General features: G+C 34.0%; 3 protein-coding genes and 1 long non-coding RNA gene across 5 annotated transcripts in view; 1 reads left to right on the top strand and 3 right to left on the bottom strand.

Moving 5' to 3' along the window:
• Positions 1-2,600: 2,600 nt before the first annotated feature.
• Positions 2,601-3,041, bottom strand: LOC21400615 (the record flags this gene model as incomplete). The annotated part of the gene is made up of 1 exon (XM_024175538.1): positions 2,601-3,041. A coding segment is annotated over one exon (441 nt), but the record flags the coding sequence as incomplete, so codon positions are not given.
• Positions 3,042-8,021: 4,980 nt separating this feature from the next.
• LOC21400616 (probable adenylate kinase 7, mitochondrial) lies at positions 8,022-10,086 on the top strand. The gene is made up of 4 exons (XM_010113299.2): positions 8,022-8,439; positions 8,942-9,082; positions 9,365-9,553; positions 9,667-10,086. Exons 1-4 carry the CDS (start codon positions 8,101-8,103, stop codon positions 9,802-9,804), a joined length of 807 nt encoding a protein of 268 aa, XP_010111601.1. The 5' UTR covers positions 8,022-8,100; the 3' UTR covers positions 9,805-10,086.
• Positions 10,087-15,498: 5,412 nt separating this feature from the next.
• Positions 15,499-22,580, bottom strand: LOC21400619. 2 transcript variants are annotated; one of them, XM_010113302.2, is made up of 9 exons: positions 22,499-22,580; positions 21,145-21,943; positions 19,792-20,987; positions 18,032-18,329; positions 17,691-17,918; positions 17,353-17,526; positions 16,911-17,105; positions 16,714-16,827; positions 15,499-16,199 (listed from the first exon to the last, which is right to left on the bottom strand). In XM_010113302.2, the coding sequence occupies exons 2-9, from the start codon at positions 21,859-21,861 to the stop codon at positions 15,864-15,866; spliced, it is 3,258 nt and encodes a 1,085-aa protein (XP_010111604.1). In that variant the 5' UTR covers positions 21,862-21,943; positions 22,499-22,580; the 3' UTR covers positions 15,499-15,863. The 2 variants fall into 2 exon arrangements, with proteins under 2 accessions (XP_010111604.1, XP_024031331.1); XM_024175563.1 differs by lacking the exon at positions 22,499-22,580 and adding an exon at positions 22,443-22,470.
• Positions 22,581-23,955: 1,375 nt separating this feature from the next.
• Positions 23,956-24,865, bottom strand: part of LOC112094515 — a 6,691-nt gene continuing 5,781 nt past the window's right edge. The window contains exon 3 of the long non-coding RNA XR_002903573.1: positions 23,956-24,031. This is a non-coding gene — a long non-coding RNA (uncharacterized LOC112094515). The remainder of the gene's footprint in view (positions 24,032-24,865) is intronic.

A 24,865-nucleotide genomic window follows, 5' to 3' on the forward strand; every position in this document is an offset into this window, starting at 1 on the left:
TGATGGTGGTATCTTTCTCTCACAAGCCAAATATGTACAAGATTTGCTCATACGTACTAGCATGCCTACTAGTGCTACTAATGCTACTCCAATGGCTCTTAAAGACAAGTCTACCAGTTCAGATGATGAACTTATGGATGCTACAAATTTTCAGAGTATAGCAAGCGCCTTACAATATTTGACACTCACTCGGCCCGATATAACTCACTCGGTAAATCGAATCTGTCAATTTTTCAATCATCCGACTATGCTTCATCTCAAGGCAGTAAAGCGAATACTTCGCTACCTCAAGGGAACTCAAGATTATGGTCTACGTTTCGTTTCAAACAGCACCATTTCTCTCTATGCATTCTCAGATGCCGATTGGGCAGGATGTTCTACGACAATGAGGAGTACTACTGGTTTTTGTGTTTTTCTCGGAGCTAACTGTGTCTCTTGGTGTTCTAAAAAGCAGCCGACAATTGCCCGATCAAGCTCGGAAGCTGAGTATCGTTCGATGGCCTCCACTACTGCTGAACTTACATGGTTAAATTTTTTGCTTCGTGATATTGGCATCTCTTTACGCAAGCCACCACAGCTATTTTGTGATAATTTAAGTGCTTTATACATGTCTGTTAATCCATTACTTCACGCCCGCACTAAGCATATCGAAATAGATTATCATTTTGTGTGTGAAAAAGTTGCCATGGGCACTCTTGTTACTCGATATGTGCCTTCTTCCTTACAACCAGCAGATATATTCACTAAGCCTCTATCAAAGGCCACCTTTACCTTTCTCAGAAACAAGTTGGTCGTTCAGTCTACTTCCCTCTCCAACTTGAGGGGGCATGATAAGGAAAGATTTGCAAAGGCAAAGTCAATGACAGATCACAAGCAATCAGCAATGCAATCGTCAACGCTCAGAGCAATCCCTTTGATATTGGGTCTTCCAAAAACAATCAGAAAAGTTCCATCACGTAATGAAATTAGGATATGTCAGCATTTATTTGATTGATTTGTAATTATATCAAACCACTTGTGTATAAATATCAATGAAATCGAGGAAGGTCGTATGCTTCCATTTTTCACCAAAAACTTAAGAGTGTTTACACTATATGGGCAAAATAGTCATTTCATATTACATTAGAAATTAAATGCCTCAGCGACTGCCACATCACACTTACTGTTCAATATTTAACAAAGGGAGCAAATAAGTGGGAAGCGTGATAACGACGATTAGTCCAGGTGAAAATTTGATATTTTTAAAGTTTAGAGGGTATTTTTATAACACGTCAATAGTTCAGGAGGCATAAGAGTAATTTGTCCTATTCTTTTTTAGAAAAATTCAAAAATCCTTAAATGGTTGTATAAGTGAATTTTCATTATTCAATAAATAATAAACTTTTTAAGTGTCTTCAACACGACAATACTTGCGGAGTACATTAAAAACTAGTAACTCCTTAAAAGTAGGACAAATAACTCCTTAAAAAGATATAGGGCCCGTTTAGATTGGCTTAAAAAATATGTATTTAGCTTATTTAGTCTAAAAGCCGTGTTTGAACCTGTTTGGATGAACAACCTTAAAGTGTTTTTTGGCTTTTTTAAGCACTTTTAAAACAAGTCAACTCCTTGGTGCTTATGAAAAGCTTTTTTATTTACATTTTTAACCTTTTATTTGTGAGAATACCAAATTAAATATCTCATTAATATCCTTTTATTACATTACTTTTTATAACAATAAGGCATTGTTCATTTCATGACTCAAGTCACATTGTTACAGTGTTTTCTCTCATAAAAATTTAAATTCAACTTTTTTACTATAGTATTTTTCTCTTAAATACACAATTTAAGTCATAACTTTGGTTGCAAAAATGAACATACCGTAAGTTTTTTTTGGACTTTTTTACCCAAATAAGTTTAAAAGCTCTTCTTAGATATAAAAGTACTTTTTCAAGCACTATCCAAACACTAATTAAAAAGCGCAAACTTATGTTTACCTTCTTCTATTATTTAAAAGCACAAACACAAACTATTCCAAACTGGCCCATAATAAAACATTTTTGTACGTCTCAAATTAATTTACCATGTAAACATGAAATAGATTCTCCGATCAAGATAGATATATCTTTTTTTCTTTCCCCAAACTTTGGGTGACGAAGAACTAGAGCGATATTGGAAAATATCACTCTCGATTTTACTTACCAAAAAGATTTCACTCGATATCTTACATCAATTTCAATCTCTAATTGGTTAAAAAATAATTAGTAAATCATTAATAACTCCTTAAAAGATATAATAAAAAATTTCTCTACGTCTCAAATTAATTTACCATATAAGCATGAAATAATATTCTCTAATGAAGATGGATATAGCTTTTTTTTTTTTTTTTCGTTCCCCAAACTTTGGGTGTGACGAACTAGAGCGATATTGCAAAATAATACAACGATAGAAACATAACAAACAAATGACAATAATTTTCTTCTCAGTATTAATACATTAATAATAGAAACATAACAAACTAATGAAAATAATTTTCTTCTCAGTACTGATAAGTATAGGAAAATTATTAATCAACATTATACACTTCAAGCTAGTATGAATGACATACAATGATTTATTTTTTAAGATCCTTTAATGGTGTACAAGGTCTGCAGGAAGGAAAGAATCAATGCGATAGACGCAGCGATGACGGAGATAAGTGTCCATGGGTGTTTGAAATAGTCACGCACCAGCGATCTTCGATGTTTGTTCCAGCTGGCCTGGCACCATGTATCCACATCACGAGTAAGTTTGATATAAAAGGATTCTTTGAGGTAAGTGTCAATATAGAGATTGCTGAATGATTTGGTCGCCTGCTCAAGATTCAGCCACAGATCAATGGCCCTATTCTTGCTAAGTATTTCCACGTCATCTTTAGTGTTGATAAGGTTGTCCAACAGAACGGCGTAGGAAGTGATTTTAGGCTCATAATTAGGGCAACACTGCTCCAAGCTGATGAGGTTTCGAAACACAGTCTCCGTTGTCTCCTGAATTAGTAGTGGTGGAATTGTCAATTCACCATTATGGAACTCAAAACCGTGTCGCGATCTTTGGGATTTGGATTGTATTTTGGACTTGAGAGACGAGAGATAAGGTCAAGCAAATATTTGGACTTGATCTTTTCAGTGGCTTTTAGTTTTTCATCAAAGTGATGGAAGGGACCGAAGGAAAATGCATTGGGTGCGTAAGCCTTAGCTTCAATACTATGTCTGGAGAGTATGGTTGGGATTTTGAAGATGCTGCAATGGGGTGACATGACCAAATTACCAGACAGCTTTTCTTTCAAGTGTGCTTTTACGTCGATAACAACATGATCTCCTCCGGCAATATCCGCCATTATATATTGTGGCCTAATCTTCATGATTTCATAGAGGAAGAAAAAGAAAACGGAAAAAAAAAAAGAGAAGGAAAAAAGTAAATTAGGTACTAGGACTGTAAAAATATGCACTATACGATTGGACTTTATAAAGAAACTAGTTGTACTGCTCGTGTGTGATGTATGTGAGGAGTAATCCATGTTAAGTTTTAATTACGGTGTTATTATTAAAAAGCATATAACATCTAAATATAACATCTTAGAAAAGAACTAACGCAAAAGGGTTTAAAGTTTTAAGGCAAGAAGTAAAAAAAGGGGTAAAAAAAGGACTAAAAAAAGAAATAAATAAGTTTTAAGACAAAATGAACCAAAATAAAGAAAAATAGAATTTGAGGGTAAAAATAAAAAAAAAGTATCAAAAAGAGATTAAATGAAGAAATAAATAAGTTTTTGGACAAAAGGACCAAAACAAAGAATTAAAGAAAATTTCAAGAATAAAATAAGAAAGGTAAGAAAAATGACTAAAATGAAGGAATAAATAAGTTTAGGGCACTACTAGAAAGAAATATTTAAATAGGATAACATCTTTTAAAAAAAATAATGTGGGTAAATGAAAGAAAAAGTTAAAAAGAAGGCCAATAATGAAAAAATATAAAATTCTGAGAAAAAAAAAACAAAGGAAAGAGAGAAGATGAAAAGAGCAAAAAAGGGCAAAAAAAAACCATTAAAAAAATGATATTACTGTTCATTGAATAGTGATTTTGACCAAAAGGGCGAGTTTTGCAGTGTTTTTTTTTTTTTTTTTTTTTTTTTTTTTTTTTTTTTTTTTTTTTTATATTTTATTTTCCAAATAATGGGTTTTTTTTTTTTTTTTTTTTTTTTGCTTCTTATATATGTATAGATTAATCTACAGATAATGTGGAAGGTTTGCATGACATTGGGAAAGTTAACAATAATAAAAAAAAAAAGTTAATAATATATATGCAATATATTGATTCAAGCGTAAGATCAATTATATATCTTAATAGCTACAGATCTAGAGTAAGAAGTGAAATATGAATCTATGAGAGCGTTCGCAAATTTTTCAGAGTATTATATACGCTGTGGTACATAGTTGCTACGAAGTTTATAATGAAGTTCTTTTACGTAATAAAAAAAATATATACATCTATATATTATATACATTACAATACGTAAAACATAGTGACATTAAACGAGAAAGTTAATCATATATACCTGAAATGGCAACCTTATCTTCTGGAATAGGGCTCTCTGGATTCACTTATCTCCTCGTTTATGTATGGTTGTACAAGAGGAATTATGAGATATTTTGTTCTGAGAACCTTAATTTATACACCTAGGGATGGGAATATTTGAAGAGTAGTCCTCCTTTGTGTTTACTCATAGAATAAAGTTTCCACCTTCCAATTATTAATCATTGAACTGCGAATCAGCTTATCACTTTAATTAGTGCTAATATACGTGATTATCATTTAATAATTTGCATGTGGGATTTTATATATGGAGAGAGTTTCGATCTTCCGCGTAATTTGTTTTGAAAATCAAAGAATTCGATTGCTCGATCTATATATATAGGAATTGTCTTCAGTCCGGTACCTGGACTGGAGCGGCACTTGTTTATTTTTCTATAAAACATGAATATTTTTTCTTTAGAATGTGTATATTTTTTCTTAAAATATATACATTTTCTTTTATGATAAGATATACAATATATACATGTTTTAAGAAAAAATATACACATTTTAAAAAAATATATACATATTTCAAAAAAAAAAATACACAATCTGATGCGGACCGGAGACTTTACCTCTATATATATATGTTGGAAACTAAAAAAGTACGTCTTATGTACGTTTCCTGAATAAAGACATGCAATATGTTTAGGAGAATCTATACTTTACTTCAACACGGTGTAAAGAGTAAAGAATAGTGTGTGACTACGTTAAATGTCCAGCCTGTAATTCGTGGGTTTCAAGAAGTCTAAAAGTAAGAGAAAAGGTTTCGCAAGTTGGAAATTGAAAATAGCACTCAAATTGGTGTTGATCATGAGTAGAAAGTAGCTAGTGATTAGAATTACCTGGAATCAGAAGTTGGAACTGTTCATTTCACCGATTCGAGTTTTGTTACAGTAAAAAGTTCTCAGAAACAGTAACGTCTAATTTTTTTACTACAGTAAAAAAATTCTCACATAAAGTCACATCTCAACTCAAATTAAAAATTCGAATCAGTGAAATAAACGGGGCTTTAATGACTTGATGCGAGACTTTGTACTAATAAGGGTTCAATACATACTCACGTAAATAGTTTATATTGTGAAATGGCAATAACATAAGTAGAAATTACAGGATGGTAATATGAAGTAGGATGTTACAACTATTACTTTAAACACCATAATGGATCAGACTCGATAATTTACTTTAAACACTACTCACTAGTGCCCTTACTTTGAAGAGTCTATTATATAAACGAGGGCAAACCCAATTGACGGATTCAAACATTTCTTCGAGTATACTTCTACATCAGGCGGTATGACAAGAAGAAAAAGCATTCACTATTTCGTTACTTCGTGACCCTATATACATATATATATATATATATATATATATATTGTTACTTCCCTCATATCATATTAGAACCCATCATGGTAACCTCTACTCAACTTAATGCCAATTCCATTTTTCATTTGGGCTGTCCAATTTTGGCACTCTGCCACCCATACGAGCAATTTCACACTAGCTAGTAGCCTGCTGGCGAACCAAAGACTATATTGTTCTTTTTACAATTCAAGTTATAAATCAAGTTTTATTACTATAATATTTTTTCTTATAAAAATTTAAATTTAACTTTTTATTATAATATTTTCTTTTCACATACACAGCTTGAGTTCTATTACTATAATGTTTTTTTCTCATAAAAATTTAAATTTAACTTTTTACTATAATATTTTCTTTTCACATATTGAGTTGTTTGTAAAATAAATAAATACGTATAACAATGTCTCTACAGGTTTTGAGCTTAGATGTATGTTACGTCCAAAATCATAGAAAACAAAAATTGACTACAAATGGAGTATCAACATAAGGGAATATATAATCATAGATGGAAATATTGTTATCGAAAGAAATATCACGGGTAAATTTATTGAAATAGTTTTGGATAACATTGGTTTTGAAATATTAAAAAAAATAATATAAATGTGATGACTAATAAATAGTGAACACTAATATTTTTAAAAAAATAATAATAAATAAATTCTCGTTTATAAAAGTTAAATTACACGTAAATTGTGATGGTAAAGTATTGACATTATTTTACGAAACTTTTTTCTTCATGTTGTTTATGGCTACTATATTACGAGAATGCTATATTGGTGGTCATGCTCCACATCTTTTCAACCAATCGCAACTACATGATTATCAAAAAAAACAAAAAAAAAACCTAATGGACATGTCACCATTAAGACTTCAAAGCATCCATTGAATTTTAGCTAAATATCATGTTTGCCCTTTTATTTTTTATAATCTAAAACCTATTCTTTATGTTTTTTGACTATCTCAAAATTATTTCCTTTATTTTATAAAATTCAACGAGATTGTTAAAATGCCAAAAAAGTCCACAATAACCACTATTTAAATATTATTTCAGTATTTTGTTTTTGAAAATTTAAACAAAATTAACTTTGAAACTAAAAAAATAAGGGAGAAAAAAAAAACGAATCTCTCCATTAATCACCCGAATAATCTTTCATGAAAGCACTAAGACGCCATCGTAAAAATCAAAAGAAAAAACTCTTAAGAGACGTTTGGTTTATAGATTATAATCATAATATTATAACTATTTTCAATTTACGTGTATTTTTTGTGAGAGAAAACACTGTAGCGAACCATGAATCATGATTCGAATCGGGATACGAATCCCCAAACCAAACAACCCCTTATTGATCATAAAATAGACAGTGGGGCGTGAGTGAATGATTCGCGTCGGTACAAAGAAATACATAGAAATTCATAGAATAAAGAAGGGAGCTTAGACCTCTTAAAAAAATTCACCACAAATATTTTATCTTGATCATTAGATTATGTTTTTAACGGTTAGATTTGTATAAATTTACGTTAAAAATTTACAATGCACCACACAAAACTGCTCACTCTGCAGATCTGACCGTTAAAAAAAAATATAACCGTCAAAACAGGATGTTTTACCGGTGATTTTCATAAAGAGTCTTATCGTAGAGAAAGCCAAATATATATATATATGAATTTTTATAGGATCTTCTCTGTTACGTCAACATACTAATAGGTCAGTTTTTTATCTATTAGATTTACATAATATCTCACGTAAAAATTAAAAAATATGTAAATCTAATAATAAAAAAATCTAAAACGTCAAGCGTATAAGATAATTTTTCTTCTAAAAATAAAAAATAATAAAAAAAAGATACACGAGTTCACAGCCGTACCTGACTCCAACCTCTCCGTTCCCGAGTCTCAGCGGAACCGGCCTGGACCACCCCGGTTCGCGCGCTCCAACCACGACCATATAAGTATTGGCACAAGTGTAATTCACTTCAAGAAACAAGGGTATTTTCGTCACAATGATCTTCTCTCTCTCCCTCCCCTATTTTGTCTGAATTTTTTATTACTCTTCTCTTCTTGAATCATTGCTTCCCTCTCCTCAAAAGCCGTCCCTTTACTTCGCTGTCGACGTTTCCTCTCTAAAACCCTTCGCTAACTCTCACCGCCGCCATGGCCGTACTCAGCCGCTTCGGCGCGGTTACGCGGCCTCTGACGCGCCGTCTTCTCGGCCTCGTGTCTCGGCAAGCCTACGGATCGGCCTCCGCGGCTCAGCTCCAGTACTACGACTATGAAGAAGAGGAGGAGTGGGATCGGCGCGAGCCGAAGCCGATGGTGGACGCCGAGGGATGGCTTCCACCGAGAGGAGTGCAGTGGGTGGTGATCGGAGACCGAGGCGCCAAGAAACACGTCTACGCCAAGAGGCTCTCGAAACTTTTGGAAGTTCCTCACATTTCGATGGGCACTCTTGTTCGCCAGGAACTCAATCCTCGATCCTCTCTCTATAAGAAGGTTCAAAATTCTTTGTTTTTCGCTTTAATTTCTTTTGAGAATTTCGTTTCTTTCTTTTTGAATTGTGTTTTTGATCGATCTTTATATTTTGTCTCTGGTTCCGAATTTGAGAACCAAACGGAGAATTGAGCTGTTGATCTTTATCTTGAGAATTCAATTCGTAAAACGCAAAAATTTTCAAGGCTTCATTTTTGTAATCTTTTTAATTCTGCTGCCATTATTGTTGTAAATGAGAACCTCTTTTTTTCTGAAAATGAATAAATATTCTCAAAATTTGATAATCTAGTGGAGTTCAAACGTGCCTACAATAAACTCTGGACCTTTCCATTTTTTTTCTTTTTAATATATTCATCTAATCTTGAAAGTGGTACCACAAGTTATTTTCCCCAAATTATTTAACTTTGAGATTGAAGATAAAAGTAAGTCGAATCTCTGGTTCTTATTTCCTGAATGAGCATTATTGACCATTTTTTGCCTTTTTTTTTTCTTTTGGGAATTCTAGATTGCAAATGCTGTGAATGAGGGAAAGCTTGTGCCTGAGGAAGTAATATTTGCCCTCTTGTCCAAGAGACTTGAGGAACGATACTACAGAGGTGAAACTGGGTTCATTTTAGACGGAATCCCTAGAACAAGAATTCAAGCTGTAAGTTCCAAGAAAATGTTAATTTTTTATTTGTGGGTTTTCAAAATAGACTTATGAGCATTCCAATGAGGAGTGAAAAACCCCACGCTAGTAAGCACGTTTACATGTGCAAGTGCATGAAATTTAATGGTTTTTTTTTTATAAATAAAAAGAAAATTGTTTCAAAAATCGACTTGGGGCTTGATGTGAATTGTGTTCCTAACATTGCATTTTGTCTGGCGTAGATGTTAGATTCTGAACTTTATTTAAATCGTCTTGTATTTTCCTTCTTTTTTTTAACAGGAGATCCTTGATCAATTTGCGGATATTGATTTAGTTGTGAATTTCAAAAGCACAGAAGAGCACATGGAGAAGAAGAATCCAGGAATTGGAAATTTCTCTCCTTGTCAAGAATTTCTTTGCATGAAACAACAAAAATCATCTGCAACTGATTCTGAAGGAGTCTGGAAGGAAAAGTTTAACGCAGAGCAGGTATGTTAACTTTTTGACATAAATCCCATGTTTAAAATGTATGTGAACATTTATTATGAGTTTGAAATTGTTCCCATGAGGTTGATTGTCGCGTCCTTGTCATTTTTTCCCAGAGCAAGACATTGGAAGATTACTACAGAAAACAGAGGAAAATTGTTGATTTTCAAGTAACTGGTGCACCTGGAGAAATATGGCAAGGGCTGTTGGCTGCATTACATCTCCAGCACATATCACAGAAACTGACTGCGTGATTTGGGTTCATATCAATGGGCCTCTTAATTTTTGTTTCCGGCATTATAGTAAATATGTATGATTGAGAATCGTAGAGTTTGTTGGAGTTTTCCATGATGAAGATTCCAACTTGTTTTTGCAATTTTGATCCCCTCTTTTTTGTTTCTTTTACGTGTTATGCTATATAGAGATTTGAGACATGCAAATGTGTAATGTAGTGACGAGCAGAACTGCTGTTTGATACACTTATATCATGATACTATTACTACGTTTGCCTTTTATATACCTGGTTTTTTTATGGAGAAATGATGTTCCCAAGAATTTTTACCCTCTTGTATTTTTGTGTCCTTTCCCATTTCCTGACGTTTTACATTAATTGCTGCATTCTCAATTTTGTTGTTTTGTGCTCCGTCGTTTTTAATCGGTGAAACGTGTCGTTTTCCACGGTATGTTGTTTTCACTTTCTTGTCGTTTTCCTTTTTTGTCGTTTCTAAATTAGGCGTTGTTTTCTATTCGTCGTCGCTCCACTCTCGTGTCGTTCTCTTATTTTCTTTTGTCGTTATTTAGGTTCTGTTCATTATTCACCGATTCTAATTTTATTACAGTAAAAAATTCTATAAACAGTTACATTTAACTTTTTTATTATAGTAAAAATTTTTATATAAAATCACGTTTTAACTCGAATTAACGAACTAAGCGGGCTCTCAGTGTCGTTTCTAATTTTAGTTGTCGTTTTCCTATTTGTGTCATCTTTCGTACTTCACTATCTAGTCGTATTTTTTCTATTGTCGTTTATGCGACAGGTGTTGTTTCTATTTGTTGTCGTTTCACACTACTTCCTTAAAATTTAAAACTAATAAAGAACTCAACTAAATAATTTAAATATCCAAAATAATCCTACAGATTAATAAAAATCTAAATTTAAATCAAATAATAAACATAAAAGATATTTATAAAATTTATTGTTGGTATTCTGCATGAGATTTTTAGCGAAATAGTTAATTTAAAATTTATTCAATGAGGTAAATGACCATTTTTTAAAGATGCTTTGTCAGTAATCAGTTGATCAAAATTACTAACCGACGGTTAATAATTGATTAACCAAGCAAAAACAAAATAATCACCATTTAGACAAATATTAAGAACTAGGACTATTTATTATAAGGGAGTGGCAAAAAAGGACTATCCACCGAATTTTTCTTATAATTTTTGTGGTTTTTTCTTTGTTATTGGTTTTGTTAGTTCTTGAACTTTGAGTATAATAACAATTTGGTCCTTAAAATTTTAATTTTAGCATATTTAGTCTATGAACTTTCATTTTTTGATCATTTTGATTCAGACAATAAAATTAACGAATGATTTCTAAAATTTAACGTAAATAACTATATCATTATTATCACATAACTTAAAATTTTATATAAATAATTATAACATGTCCACAATTGGCCTCGTTCGTTTCGATGATTCGAGTTTAGAATTTGAGTTGAGATGTGATTGTATGTGAGAGCTTTTTACTGTAGCAAAAAAGTTAGATGTGATTGTTTGTGAGAGCTTTTTACTGTAGCAAAACTCAAATTCTAAACTCGAATCAGCGAAACGAACGAGGCATAATTTTTAAGAGGTTTTAAATAGTAATAAAGAGAAAATTTTGCATGACTTTTTTTTGTTAAAAATTAAATTATCTGAACAATGATTATCTTTGTTTAATTTTAGAAATAGTTCATTTATTTTACTGTCAAAGATCAGAATTGTCAAAAAATAAAAATTTAGGGATTAAATATGCAAAAATTAAAAGTTTAGCGTCGTCACTATGTTTAAAGATCAAGACTAACAGAGCCACTTACCTTTTCTTTTAAAGAAAAGTAGGTTATTTAAAAAATAGACCATTCTCTCTCTCTCTCTCTATATATATATATATATATTATATGTAGTTAGTGTGACTGTCATTTTGTTGCCTAAAATCATGTCGTAGACGCACTCTGGGTCCGCGGTTATGGAAAAAAAGGATGAATCTCGCATTATCTTGATTAAGGTTTGATTCCCCTTCTTTTTCTTTTTCTTTTTTTTTTTTTGGCTACGGACCAATCAATTCTTATTTTTATCTTTCTTTTTAATATCTGAGAATTTTTTATGTTTTTGATCTCATAGTTATAAGTTTGATTTCTTTGTACCGAAGCTTTTGGAAGATCGTGCCATACAAAGTTCGATACTTTTTGCTCGCAAAATAAAAGCTTCTGTTTTTCTTTTTTCTGCTTAAAAGTTTTCTTTTTTTCTGAAGGAAGTTTAAGCCTCAGTTTATTTTACTAATTTAGTTCAGTTAAATAATGAATACAGTTTGAACTAGGGTTTCACTAGATCTGCTATACTTTTTGGGTCTGTCGCCGTTGGCATTCCGTGATTTCTCACCCAGAATTTATTCAGAAGTTCATTCGCCAGCATCATGACCAGCAAGATCGTTACTCACCACCCTACACTATCTTATTTCGAAGAGCTCATATCCGTACATTCGGCAACATCCAACGTTACCGACCATTTTGTAAGCTATTTTCTGAGGAATCAAAGTTTCTCCATGAAAAGGTAGCAACTAACTATTTGGACTTCATGCCTTCACCCGTGGTTGCATGGGGGCCTCATTTGATGATCTGTTGCTTGTGGGAAGTGGTTTATTTGGCAGAGAAATTTACTACATTTGTAATCCGCTTACTAAACAGTGGTTTGAGCAGCCCAATTGGGTTTGCGTTAGTATGTATGCCCAACAATAGCAACGGACAACTTGGATTCTCCACTAAAGCTCAATACAACTACAAGGTGGTATTAATTCATCCTGCTGCGCCTCCTGATGACGATGAAGATTCTTGCGAATTTCAGGTGATATGTGTTGGATTTTTGAAAGAGCAGAGGATGGAAGATGGAAATAGGCTAAGAGATAGAGCAAACTTAAAGAACAAAGAGCAATCGGAAGAGCAAAAACAGATGAGCAAAAAATGGACAGCAACATGTGTTTTCTGCTTACTACAGTAACTTCAATGCATTATACATACATATATGGAGAGAGACAGAGAGAGCAAGAAGACGTGGTCTTCAACAAAACAAAAACAAAAACAAAATAGATTTTGTCCACAGAAGTTCTCCCATACCATACACCATACCCTCATTAATAACTTTGCTTCACTAACTACAAAAAACAGAAGAAGATGTGACAGCAAATGTGCCACAATCCACCTACTTCAACAATATGTCTTTGTTCTAAATCAGCACAATGGAGCGAATCATTCTTCTCGTATCCACGACCAGAAAGGATACTGCTGTTGGACCACCTTGATCTTGTTACATGCAAAGGAATTCTATGTTGGCGTGAAAATGATCATGCTTTTGACAGAATTGTCGCATTCGATTTTTTGAATGATCGATGTGTCATTGACTTTCCTGATGACTTTGGGAGTGGATGGCTGAATTCCATTGGCAGGGAATACTTGGGAGCTGTACGCGGAGAGCTGCGGCTGTTGCACGTTTTGGAGATAAATGTGGAATGCTTTGTTATCAAAATTTGGGAATTGGAGTATACAGACTGGGTGTCCACTTCGTGGGTTTTGGTTCATGAGCTTTACTTCAAAAGGAAATATCTTAAAAATATGGTTGGGCTTGCTTTTCATATAAACAACAGTGATGTGTTTTTTATTATATGGGGCAATCATGTTTTTCAGTATAAGATTAAGGAAAACCCCTATGAAAAGGTTGGCGAGCTTCAAGTACCTATAAATTCACATGAAAGAATTTGTTCATACCCTCTTGTGCATCCTGCTTGGCCAACACCGGTTCCTTCACATCCTCCATCTATTTAGAGCTTACACAGAATTGGGTTTGTCTTAGTTGACAACAAGGTCTGAACTTTTTACTATCTCACACCTCTTTTTGTCTTTTTCTTTTTTGTTACTTTCAGGTGTTAAAAAGTTTAAGCAACTTCATATTGGAATGAGGGTAAAAAAACGCTGTCTTTGCTGTGGGTCTAAATTACGTATTCATCTAATGGTATTTAGAAGGGGAAGGCTTTAAACTTTATCCTTTAAAAAAACAATACATCTTTTGAGCTCTGGAATGAAAAACTTTTGAGATAATTTGATGCAAGGTCAGTATAGATAGTGATATTCGCTTGTTCAATCTCAGCCAAAACTCTTTCCACTCCTGCAATATTGTCCAACGACTCGTATCTCTACATTAAACCATTGTAAACATAGGTGTGTTCGGTACAAATTCCTCTTCATCATTCGTACTAGGGAGGGGATATTTTCATATGAATAATGTTAAGGGCACCAAGTTAAATTTTAATTTTTGTGTACCAACTGATTTGAAATATAAGTTGTCATTTTTACATCTATGAGTGTTTAAATCACCAAGTTAATTTATGATAAAAAAATTGTATTTACTAATAAAAAAATGACAATTCATATATTATATCAGTTGACACACTAGAGTAGAGTTGGGATTTGAGTTAGTGTGGGTAACATTATTCTTTTCATATTAATTGTTGTTTTCTCAATTCTAGTCGTTTTGTGCTCCGTCATTTTTATTTGGTGAAACGTGTTGTTTCAATTCTGTGGTATGTTGTTGCACTTTCTTGTCGTTTACATTTTGTGTCGTTTGTACCTTAGGTGTTTGTTTTATATTCGTTGTTACTTCATTTTAGTATCGTTTTCTTCTTTGATGTCAATTGTAACTTCAGATGTCGTTTTTCCTCTGTGTCTTTTTACGTTGTTACATCTTTTCCGTTCATCGTATTTTCACTATCTTTCTTTTTCCTTTTTTTCTTTTTTTCTTTATTAGGCGGGCCTTAGGTGCTGTTTCTGTTCGCTGTCGTTTCATAGCACTTCTCTAATTATTTGTCGTTTTCCACTTCAGCTGTCATTTATAACTTTCTTTGTTGTCATTTATTTCCAATTGTTTGTCTTCTATATTTTTTTTTGTTTTTTCTGTCGTTTTTCGCTCTCGTCCCATTCTTCTTTTTTCTTGTCATTTTTTTTCCTTTGTTGTCGTTTATGCTTTACGTGTCATTTCCTATTAGTTGTCGTCTTTTGCTTTTTACTTCTTGTTTGTGGTTTACTTTCCTATACGTTAGTTTACTGGACATATATTTATTTGCTTGTTTTTCTTCTCCATTCTTTTTTATATATTATATTTCAAAATTCGCAATTACATGGATAATTTGAAGGGATATTTACCTTTTTATATTGTGTTTTGGATTTATTAAAAAATTTTACTTTCAATTTTTGATCTCATCAAATGTATACATTTAAATTAGATTTAATACCCAAATTAATACTTTTTCACAGCCAATCCTTACTTTTAACCTTAGAAATACCTAAAATACCCTTGAATAAAAAATTAAAAATTAAAAAAATTAAAAAAACCTTAAACTTACTGCTTTGACATCAAAAATATACAAAATACCATTGAAATGGATTTTTTTTTGTGTTCTAAATTTTTATCGTTTGTAATGTTGGAAAGTTTTAGCTTCTTTTCTCTTTTTTTTTTTGGAGGTAGTTTTATCATTTTAAAGGTTAAAATCATTAAGGTATAGATTCGTGTATTAAATTTAATTTGAAAGTATACATTTAATGAGATTGAAAATTGAAGGTATACATTTTGAATAAACCTAAAGCACAAGGTATAAAAATGTAAATATTTCCTAATTTGAATCGTCAGTTGTAAAGGCCGTAATGTATGACTTGTGGTCGATGCGGTACTATGACCTCACAAGGTGAATATGATCTCTTTTCTGCCTCCTGTTGATTTGTGGTTGTAGCCTTGCGTTTACAATTAAAACTGCAAACTACACTCTCATTTTCCTAGAAATCAACCAAAAACAACCGTGGCCATCAAAATTTATTTCCTTCTAATTATTACACGCACCCATAAGATGTGTTTTTGTCATCCTTGAACGCCACTATATTTCATATTTACCTCTTTTCCCAGTTTAACAGTGAACCCCTAAGACTTTAACAAAGTAATGATTTACAAACTGACAAGCAAGAGAAACAAATCTATATGAACACGTATAGAGTAGTAGTTAACCAGGTCTACACTAGCTTTCCGTCCATACTTCGCGAAGTAGCTCATATCTGACTGCATTTTGGTTGTTGTTTTCCTTAGAAATCCAGCTGGACTTTGTAGGAACCGGTGAAGAGTGGGGACCATCCTTCATGATCAGAGCCAATGGCGAGTTGAGTTCATCAAGCTCGTCATCGCTTGTGTATGATTTTCTGAGCACCGAGGACCCACTTCTTTTCAGATGTGCTTGACCTCCACCGACCTCTCCGATAACACTAGCAATGGATGCTGTGGAAGGCGGAGCATACACAATTGCAGATGCACTGCATGGGAAGTTTGTGGCAGCGTCCTCTCCTGCCTCACTAGCATCCTATATGTAAACAAAATCATGATGGTCATCTCTTTTTTTTTTTTTTTAAAGTGATTTATGAGAAAGTTACTTGATCAAGTATGCGTTTAACCTTGAATTCTCATAAAATTAGATGATATTTCTAGTTAAACATTACAACTATACGTTTCCACATAGACATAGCGATACCTCAACCTTACTTGATGACAGTACCGCATATTTAATTTTGACTGAAGCTGACCGTAGGGGTTGACTTTTTAAGACACTAGCAATTTTAAGGGATGCTTTTGTAATTCTTGAGAATGTGAGGATTTCACCGGGAGGATTCTGTTCGTTTCTTGTGATTTATTCAGCCAAAAAGCGATAAAAAATAAAAAATAAAAAAAAAAGAGAAAATAAGACGGGCCATAAATCGTAATATGGGGTATGCCGCATATCTCGTTTTCATTATAGTTTATATTAATATAATTAACTAACTGATACAATACATACACACACACACATATATGTGTGTATGTATGTACAATTGACTAACCTCAGATTCAAGAGCTTCAAACACAGCATCAGGGATTGGATCAGGGCAAAATTCATCTGGCACAAAGTTTTCGAGGATTCTCTTAATCAATGGGGCACCAAATGTGGGGCATACCTTAGAAAAAAACAGAGGGGTGAGTAAATTGCATAATGCAGAGCATACAAGGAGAGACCAATGGAAGAGCTCAAGTGCTGAACCTCTTTTCTAATGGATTCACTTAAAAGCATATCCTTTGGAAGCATCATCAAGTCACTCAACGCATTAAGAAGATGGAAGGACTTGAAGGATGTATCTTGTCTTTCATCATCGTCGTCATGGCCGTTTACTTCTTCGAGTGAGTCCTCATCGTCAATGCCAAATAGGTCGGTCAGCCATCTAGACCAGTTTCCAATCTAATATCCACAGAACAATAGAGAACTTTGAACTATAGCAGTTAAAAAACATAGATATGCATAAAACAGAAATACAGAGAAAAAAGCAATTCAAAGCACTATACTTTATATCACTCATCATTTCATCACTTAAGAGGCGACAGCACCAGGAGAATGGAAGTGTTCGATGAATCAAAGAAGCGACATGAGTTAACATGTGCAGGAGAAAAGACTGACTATTCAACATTACACCATTCTTATAGCTTACCGCAGTTTTCAGTTGTGCACCAGCCCCGAAGCTTGATTTCCCAGCTGGAACAGGAAGGACCCTGGAGTCGCTGATGGGATCAGATACAGGATCAGTAGGGATCTCATCACCAGATTCTCGAAGAATGGCATTGAACACTGCCACATCTAATCTAGCTACACATTGCTCCATCACCTAGTTGCATTTAAAAAAATAAAAAATAAAGATCATTTCTTTTCCAAAAAATTATAGTAAACCAAGATAACACATTCTTTCACGGGAAATATAATAGTTAAGCTTCTAGTTTCTACTTTCCTAGCCCAGAAAAGAATAGGAAATATCAAAGCATATAGATTTACCAATCTAGACAACATAGGCAAGCAGCCACATTCATGCCCTCCAGCACGTACAGGACAAAGTCGTTCAGAGGCATCTCTGAAAGCCTTCTTCCACAGGTCTAATGAAAAGCTACCTTGCTCTTGATCGCCGGAGATAGACGACGTCCTACTATAGCTTTTAGTTGACCCAGAACCATCATTTTTATCACTTTCCTTTGCATCAACAGACTGCATATGTGGAGTGAAAGTCTGGAAGTAATGATGAAAAGAATCAGGAAAAGTTCAACATATAATAGCTCACAAAACTTTTTTGCTTCATACATTGAAACTCGGCAACAAGGAGAAAGCTAATAAATTCTGACCTGCCACCAGATAGATTCAACAATTCTGGAAAAGATCCAAGCTTCAATCTTTTCGAGGGCATATGTAAATGCATTTGGATCCTCCCAGTGGCCGGACCCGCTGGACAAAAGTTCTGCTGCTTCCCTTTTGCTGGGAGAGGACATCTTCCATTTCAATGGAGATGATACCTTGTCTTTTACCTTTTGAGTGCTATTCCTATTGATAGAAGGTGCAGCAGAAGTTGGAAGCTCCAGTTTACCGGCAGCTTCGCTTATTATTGTTCTCAACACAACAGAATTTGACAACCAAAATGTTAACCTGAAATACATACGAGGGGAAAAAAAAAAGAAAAGAAAAAAAAACACAGGAAAAATCAGAAAAGAAACTTGTGATTCTGTATCAAAAGATAACAGTAACATGAACAGAACATGTTAGATCATATTTTACGTCAGGTGTCACAGATAGTGTTAGAACACTGTCTGGAACACTGGTTGATTAATCGAGTTCCGGATTAACATTCAGTTGCTCGGACAGAATAAAATGCAAAAAGTAAAGGAACACATAATATGGTATCGCAGTTTGGTGCGCACACCTATATCTGCGGGCTACGCCCAGACAGTAAATAGTTCACTATGTTCTAGAAATTACAGACACCGACAGGCTTATTCACACAGGACTCCCTCCTGGACAATGACGCCGTTGTGACGAATCGCCACGGTGATGTTGTTTAGCGTGCACCACACATCTTCTATTTACCCGACGAACTTCTTTCGACCGGCAGAGCTTCCTCCCGAAAGCAACAAGCCTCTCTCCTGAAGGGGGTAATGATTAACACTCAAAGGCTCTCAAAAGCACTTCTCTGAATATTTTCTCTATTAAAACTATTATGAGTTGCAATGAAGCCTTTGAATAAAGCTTCTTAGATTTCACGAGAATCTTATTGAAATTCAAACTTGGATAAGATCACTTTTATCTCCATGATTCTCTCTCCTGAACTCCAACCAGATCATCCTTCTTTCAAATTCAGATTGTGCAACAAACCTCTACTAATCCGATTCAAACAATCCGTACATCAATCACTTTATCTTCACGTTTGACCACTTCCAAAGGCTTTGAATTATGCAGCACATCTTTCAAATTCAAAACAAGATATATAGATATATATATATATATTTTCCAAATATGATGCCTTTGAAGTATATATCACGATGACCAAATTGAAACAAACCAATGCATATTCGGATTATACAACTACTTTTCAAATCCGAATAACTCCTTCAAAATAGCAACTTAATCTCCACATTATCTTGCATACAAATAATCTTCAAACCCGAATCTTGAAGATCAATGGCTTTTACCACGGCACTCTTTGAATTTTAAAACAGCAACTCTTTCAAATCCGCAAACAACGAGATCTTCACACAAAATCTGTCCTTGAGATCAATTTGGATTAACCCAAAATCTGCACCCGCGATCACGGATGAATAGGAATCTGCACCAGAAAATCTTCAAACCTATTTTTTGAATTTTTACAAGATTGCCAATAAATTACTAACTAATAAAAATACCTAACAGACCAACTTCTTTCCACCCACATTATTATCTTGTTAAATACGGTGTATCTAAGTCTCAACCCAAGGCTATCTTTTGGTATGTCCCATCAAGAGAAGAGAAGCATTGCACAATAGATATAATGGCATACAAACATCTAAATGAAATATGGTTATATAGTGCAACATGTAAAGGAAATGCATAAAAAAACTGCATCATCTATGTATACCTGGGGACGTCATTTCCACATGCTTTTGCGACCAACACTAGTCCTGAAACAGCACTTCTAGCTGCATTGGCCCTTCTAGACTGGGAACTTTCCCTGCAAGCATGAAGGTAGAGCCGAGATAGGCGCCGAGCTGGAGCATGTACCTTACTTCCAGAACTTCCATGCTCAGCAACTATTGAGTAAAGAGAAACCTCGACGGCGGCAGCTTCCCTCAACTCTCCTTCGAGCATTTTTATTTTATGTTCCAATTGCTGCATCTTGCTTTCTAAAATGGCACTTCTGGCATCTCTTGGAAACACCTTGGCATCTTTTCGTTCCTTAAGTCGAAGGTTACCCACACTGCTATGTGCATCACCCTGAACACCACTTTCCTTAATATCTGCATGCTGATTACTACTAACTAATCCATTCCTTGCCGAGTCAGCTCTAACAGATTTCACGTGCTTTAATCTTTCACTTTTCAGGACATTCTCATTGATTCCAAGATTTGCCCTGCTTGGAGATGTATCGCTTCCCAATGACTGCTTTCTGGTAACATCTTGCTCAATGTACAATTCATCATTAATCCTTTCTTCTTCTTTCTTTCTTTCGTTGTCCTCCGTAGAGCTATCAAAGCTGTCCTCACTAGTTGCGGCCTCCTCGGAGAAATCTCTACTAATTTCCTTAGTTCGCCCATCATTCTTTCCATTAGATTGAGAATCGCCATTAGAACCCAGCTTCTCAACTACCGGAGAATTCCTATTTGGGAATCCCCCTTTGGCTTGAAGAGAAATAGATCTGTGTTCTTGGCCAATTTGGTGAGCGTCATCTGTAATTTCACTTCTTCCAGCAGCAACATTTTCATTACTCCATTCAGCAAAATATTCACCATCATTACTTTTCACTCTCATGTTGGAACCTGCTGCATTTTCATTCTTTAAGGATGAAGGGGAAGAATGACTACCATAGGATTCAACATCTTTTGGGATTTTTGTTGAACTTGAGTTGGGAGAGTGGGATACTGAAGCATGATTATTTAGGGGACTTCCAAAATCAGAAGATAAGTCTACTGACGAGGAGCACGATGAATTTCCCTTCCTATTTTCATGTGGTGGACTCTGACGTACCAGATTTGACTCTTCAAGCTGAAGTTTCGATGCTGCAGCACTTTTCTTGCTACTTCCTTCAGTGCCATCAGTCAATGTGTTTACTGCATTCTGCAATTTAGTTCAAAATCTAGGTTACAGCTACGCAGAAAATGATAAATTTCCCCGACTAATTATAGGAAGAAATAACAGTTGAAATAAGTATTAAACGGAAGTACAAAAGCAGTTATATACCAAAGATAACACAAATGAAAAACGTAATAAGTACCTCTGCATTTCGAGGATGTAATCCCCCATTAGACTCAAAAGCAGTAGAAGAAGCTGTAACAGATGAGTGGGAAGAAACATCATCATCCGTGAAAGATGCAATTTCAGCTTCTTCCGCATATTCTTCGTTCATCAAGGCTGAAACAGATTCTCCACCAGCATTATCCATCGACATCGCTCTTGAGAAGCTGTCCCTAGACAAGGAGCTAGTGCTGCGAGCCTTCTCAACAGACTGAAGGGTTAGATACAAAACAGGTTGATCTGTGTTCCTATAGCTCCTCTTACAGTTCATCGGAGAGCTAATGCTTGTGACTTCTTTCAAAACACCATACTCTGCTAAATCTACAATGGCAGTAGCCAATAAGTGGCCTTTGACAGTCTTATCCCTACGAGGCTCATACAAATTCAACTCTAAACAATTCTTTTGGAATGCATCGCCATCCCCACTTTTGACAGACATGTCCCTTACTAGCGTCACGGGAAGCCTAAAAGATTCGTTGAATTCAATCTTCCCCTCACCAACAAGGGATCCAAGTGATGGAACAATGGGGTTCGTTGAGCCGGAACATCGATCACCATTTTCCCACTGAATCAACACGGCTCGAAGTGATCTAAGTGACTGTGATGGTGGCCAAGGCTTAATCTCTTGAATATGGACTAGATAATCAATGTGAACCGCGGGGCTTCTCCTGTTCCTTGCTTTCAAGCCTAAAACCATTGTTACATAAACAGCAAACTTCTTCTACACCAGTGACTAATTTTCGCCAATGTGGTTCCAATAATTTCAATCACAAAGCGCCCTAAAATCCAAAATGTTCATGAGCCAAAACCCAGAAACATGTTATTCAGTAAAGAAGTTTTGGACCACAATTATCACTTAAGCTACTAATGTTCAATAAAAACCAAATACGGAAAAAAGAAATCAAGAGAGAACAAGCTACTACGCTTACTTCAACATGATGATACAATAATAATATTTATAAAAACAAAAATAAAAAGGACTGCTTTAAGTACAAACTGACCTCGATTTAACAGCTTATACTGATATACAGGCTCAGATACAAAAATGGTTATATGGGTAAAAGATGAAAATGCAGAAAAGAATAACTACTGTACAATCCTTAGAGATTCCTTCACTAGCACTCAGATCCGAGTAAACATTGAACAAAAAGCAACCAAATGTAATAAAATTTCAAACCAAAAGCAGCTCAAAGCAAGTAAATTTATGACAATGCAAGCTGAAAAAATTAAGCTCAAAGCAACACCGGTAAGAGAAATGATAGAAATTAGAAACTTCACTGAAAATGACGCTTGAACTAGCCCACCAAAAAAAGTGCAAAAATGAGATGTTTTACCAGTATAATTTAGAAGCCCAAAAACCGTTAAAATGCAGAAAAGATAATAAGGGAATTTGTTTATGAGTGTTGTTGAGAAAGTAGAAGCATTTAAGCTTAGATATATGTGAGCTTGAGAAAGGTGGTTTTAGTGAAGGAGAGAAATCAGAATGTCTTCATTAAAATATTGCCTTCAAAAAATAAATAAAGTGAAGCTGACACGGGATCATTTTTTCCATAAATATATTTATTTTTTCATTTAAGGAAAGAAAATTAAAATTAAAAATAAAAGGCTTAGGCCAATGATTGATCTCGGCTGAGATGATACGACACCGTTTTAGTTGGATTTTTTTTTTAGTTGGAATTTCCTTTGGTTGATGACGTTGTCCTTGAAGCTGGCTGGATAGTGACGCCTTAGCGGAAACGCCTCTACACCTAATTTACATTTCCGTTTCGAGTTTTGAGACATTTGTAAGGACGTTTGTATTCTTCACGCGCGATTGAAGAGCGTGCTTCACACCCTTCGAGTTAAAGACAATAAATTTTTTTTTAATTGTATTGAGGGTTAGATTTGAAGGCCCGTTTAGTTTGTTGATTCGAGTTTTTAATTTGAGTTGAGATAGAATTTTATGTGAGAATTTTTTACTGTAATAAAAAAGTTAGATGTAACTATTTTTAAGAATTTTTTACTATAATAAAACTCGAATCAGTGAAATAAACGGATCCTTAAATTAACCGTTGTAAACTTACTGTCATGCTACATGATTTTTCTACCGAGATTATTGTGTATTTTTGCAAGATTTAACCTTTATTTGTTATATAAAAGGAAAAATTAAAAGCTAAGAAAAGAAAGTTTCCTAAAATAACTAGAAAATACATAGATATATCTACGAGAGAGTGTGTATATATATATATATTGCAATTTTATTTAATGCATTACTGACTTACTTGCAAAAAGAATAGTAAGTTAGACTATTTCTAAAGTAAATATTATTATTAATTGTATATTTAGTATTAAAAAGTATGATATGGTATATTATTATAATTTTTACTCTAATACGTAATGCTATTTAAAATACTAAATCTATTTTTTTCATAATTATTAAGTTTTAAAAAGTTATAAAAATAAATTTTATTTTTAAAATAATTAAAAAATGTAAAAAGTTACAATGATTACGTGAAAAAAGTAAAAATTTCAACCAATAACAATCAAATAATGCTATATTAATAAAAAAAATTTATCACAAAATATATGTAGCGACCCTCCTTTGAGGCCGCCACTGTAACTAACTTTTTAACTTGTACTTACTGAAATTTCTTAAAATTTACGGAACATTTTTTTTAAAGGTCTTATAATAAACATAAAATACGAAATTACTTTCTTAATTAAAATATTCAAACCTTAACATATCTGTTTCATAATCATAATTAACAAAATTATTTGTAACATAAAGCTAATTGCAGAAATATTTACGGGTGGTATCCATATCCCGAGCCCCACATTGTTCGTCCACTCGCCAGCAGTCCATCAGGCATTATATGCCGGTTGCTTACCTACAGTATAAACATTCTATAATGAGCTTTCGCTCAGCAAGTAGGAACTATCTCTCGCAAAATAACTGTAAGTTCACATGAATAAATATGCATGAGCCAATTATGCTTAATTATGATGTCTTATCAGAATCTTATTATCTTATCTTATCTTTCTTACTGATGGGCCCGAGTGCTCGTACCACTTGCGCGCAATCATCGGGACGTGAGGGTTTGCAAGGTCCCCCGTGACACCGTGATTATAACTTGAATGCCTCCCTTGAGTCGGAGGACATTATTATTATTTTTTTTTCTCCCTTGTAGAGCTTGAGTTACCTCCCTTGTGGAGGCTGGTACGGCACTCAACTGAGATTACTCTTATAAGTTCCTCTTGACTTATTAAGGTGTATGCAATATGACCTAGCATAGCATACTATATCACGTACTCGAACACATATAATGCGGGTGTATTGCTTAAGTGTATGTAGTATAACACAGCATAGCATTCATAACATTAAATGTACTCAAACATATATAGTTCATGTGTACTGTTTACTTTAAAATCTATTTATACTGTAGGCGAGATTCCTACTTACTTGATTTTCAAAACTGGAATCCCTTTTTCGCCTATCAGCCTAGTCTCTTGCTTTCTTCTGAAAATGAACACCTATTAAGAGTGTGAGATTAACTGTTATTTGCTATTTTATTTTAGCAACTTATGAAGGAAAATCTAACCATTTCCATAAGGCATATATTCCTTTCCTTTACCAAAGGATAATAAAGATTAATTTATTAAATCTTCAAAATCTTATCTTCCTAGATTTCCCTTGGTATGATATTAAGGCCCAATTCGGCCTA

Source organism: Morus notabilis, unplaced genomic scaffold (genome assembly GCF_000414095.1).
Source record: "Morus notabilis unplaced genomic scaffold, ASM41409v2 Scaffold168, whole genome shotgun sequence".
In the NCBI taxonomy this organism is placed as follows: Eukaryota; Viridiplantae; Streptophyta; class Magnoliopsida; order Rosales; family Moraceae; genus Morus; species Morus notabilis.

What these genes read in the sequence shown, in the direction of transcription:
- LOC21400619 (XM_010113302.2), bottom strand. Translation starts at nt 21,861, where the DNA reads ATGGTTTTAGGCTTGAAAGCAAGGAACAGGAGAAGCCCCGCGGTTCAC. An exon ending in TGCCTATGTTGTCTAGATTG is followed by an intron (nt 17,527 to 17,690) that starts GTAAATCTATAT and finishes AAATGCAACTAG; the next exon opens with GTGATGGAGCAATGTGTAGC. An exon ending in GTGCACAACTGAAAACTGCG is followed by an intron (nt 17,106 to 17,352) that starts GTAAGCTATAAG and finishes TGTGGATATTAG; the next exon opens with ATTGGAAACTGGTCTAGATG.
- LOC21400616 (XM_010113299.2), top strand. Translation starts at nt 8,101, where the DNA reads ATGGCCGTACTCAGCCGCTTCGGCGCGGTTACGCGGCCTCTGACGCGC. An exon ending in GATCCTCTCTCTATAAGAAG is followed by an intron (nt 8,440 to 8,941) that starts GTTCAAAATTCT and finishes TGGGAATTCTAG; the next exon opens with ATTGCAAATGCTGTGAATGA. An exon ending in AAAAGTTTAACGCAGAGCAG is followed by an intron (nt 9,554 to 9,666) that starts GTATGTTAACTT and finishes ATTTTTTCCCAG; the next exon opens with AGCAAGACATTGGAAGATTA.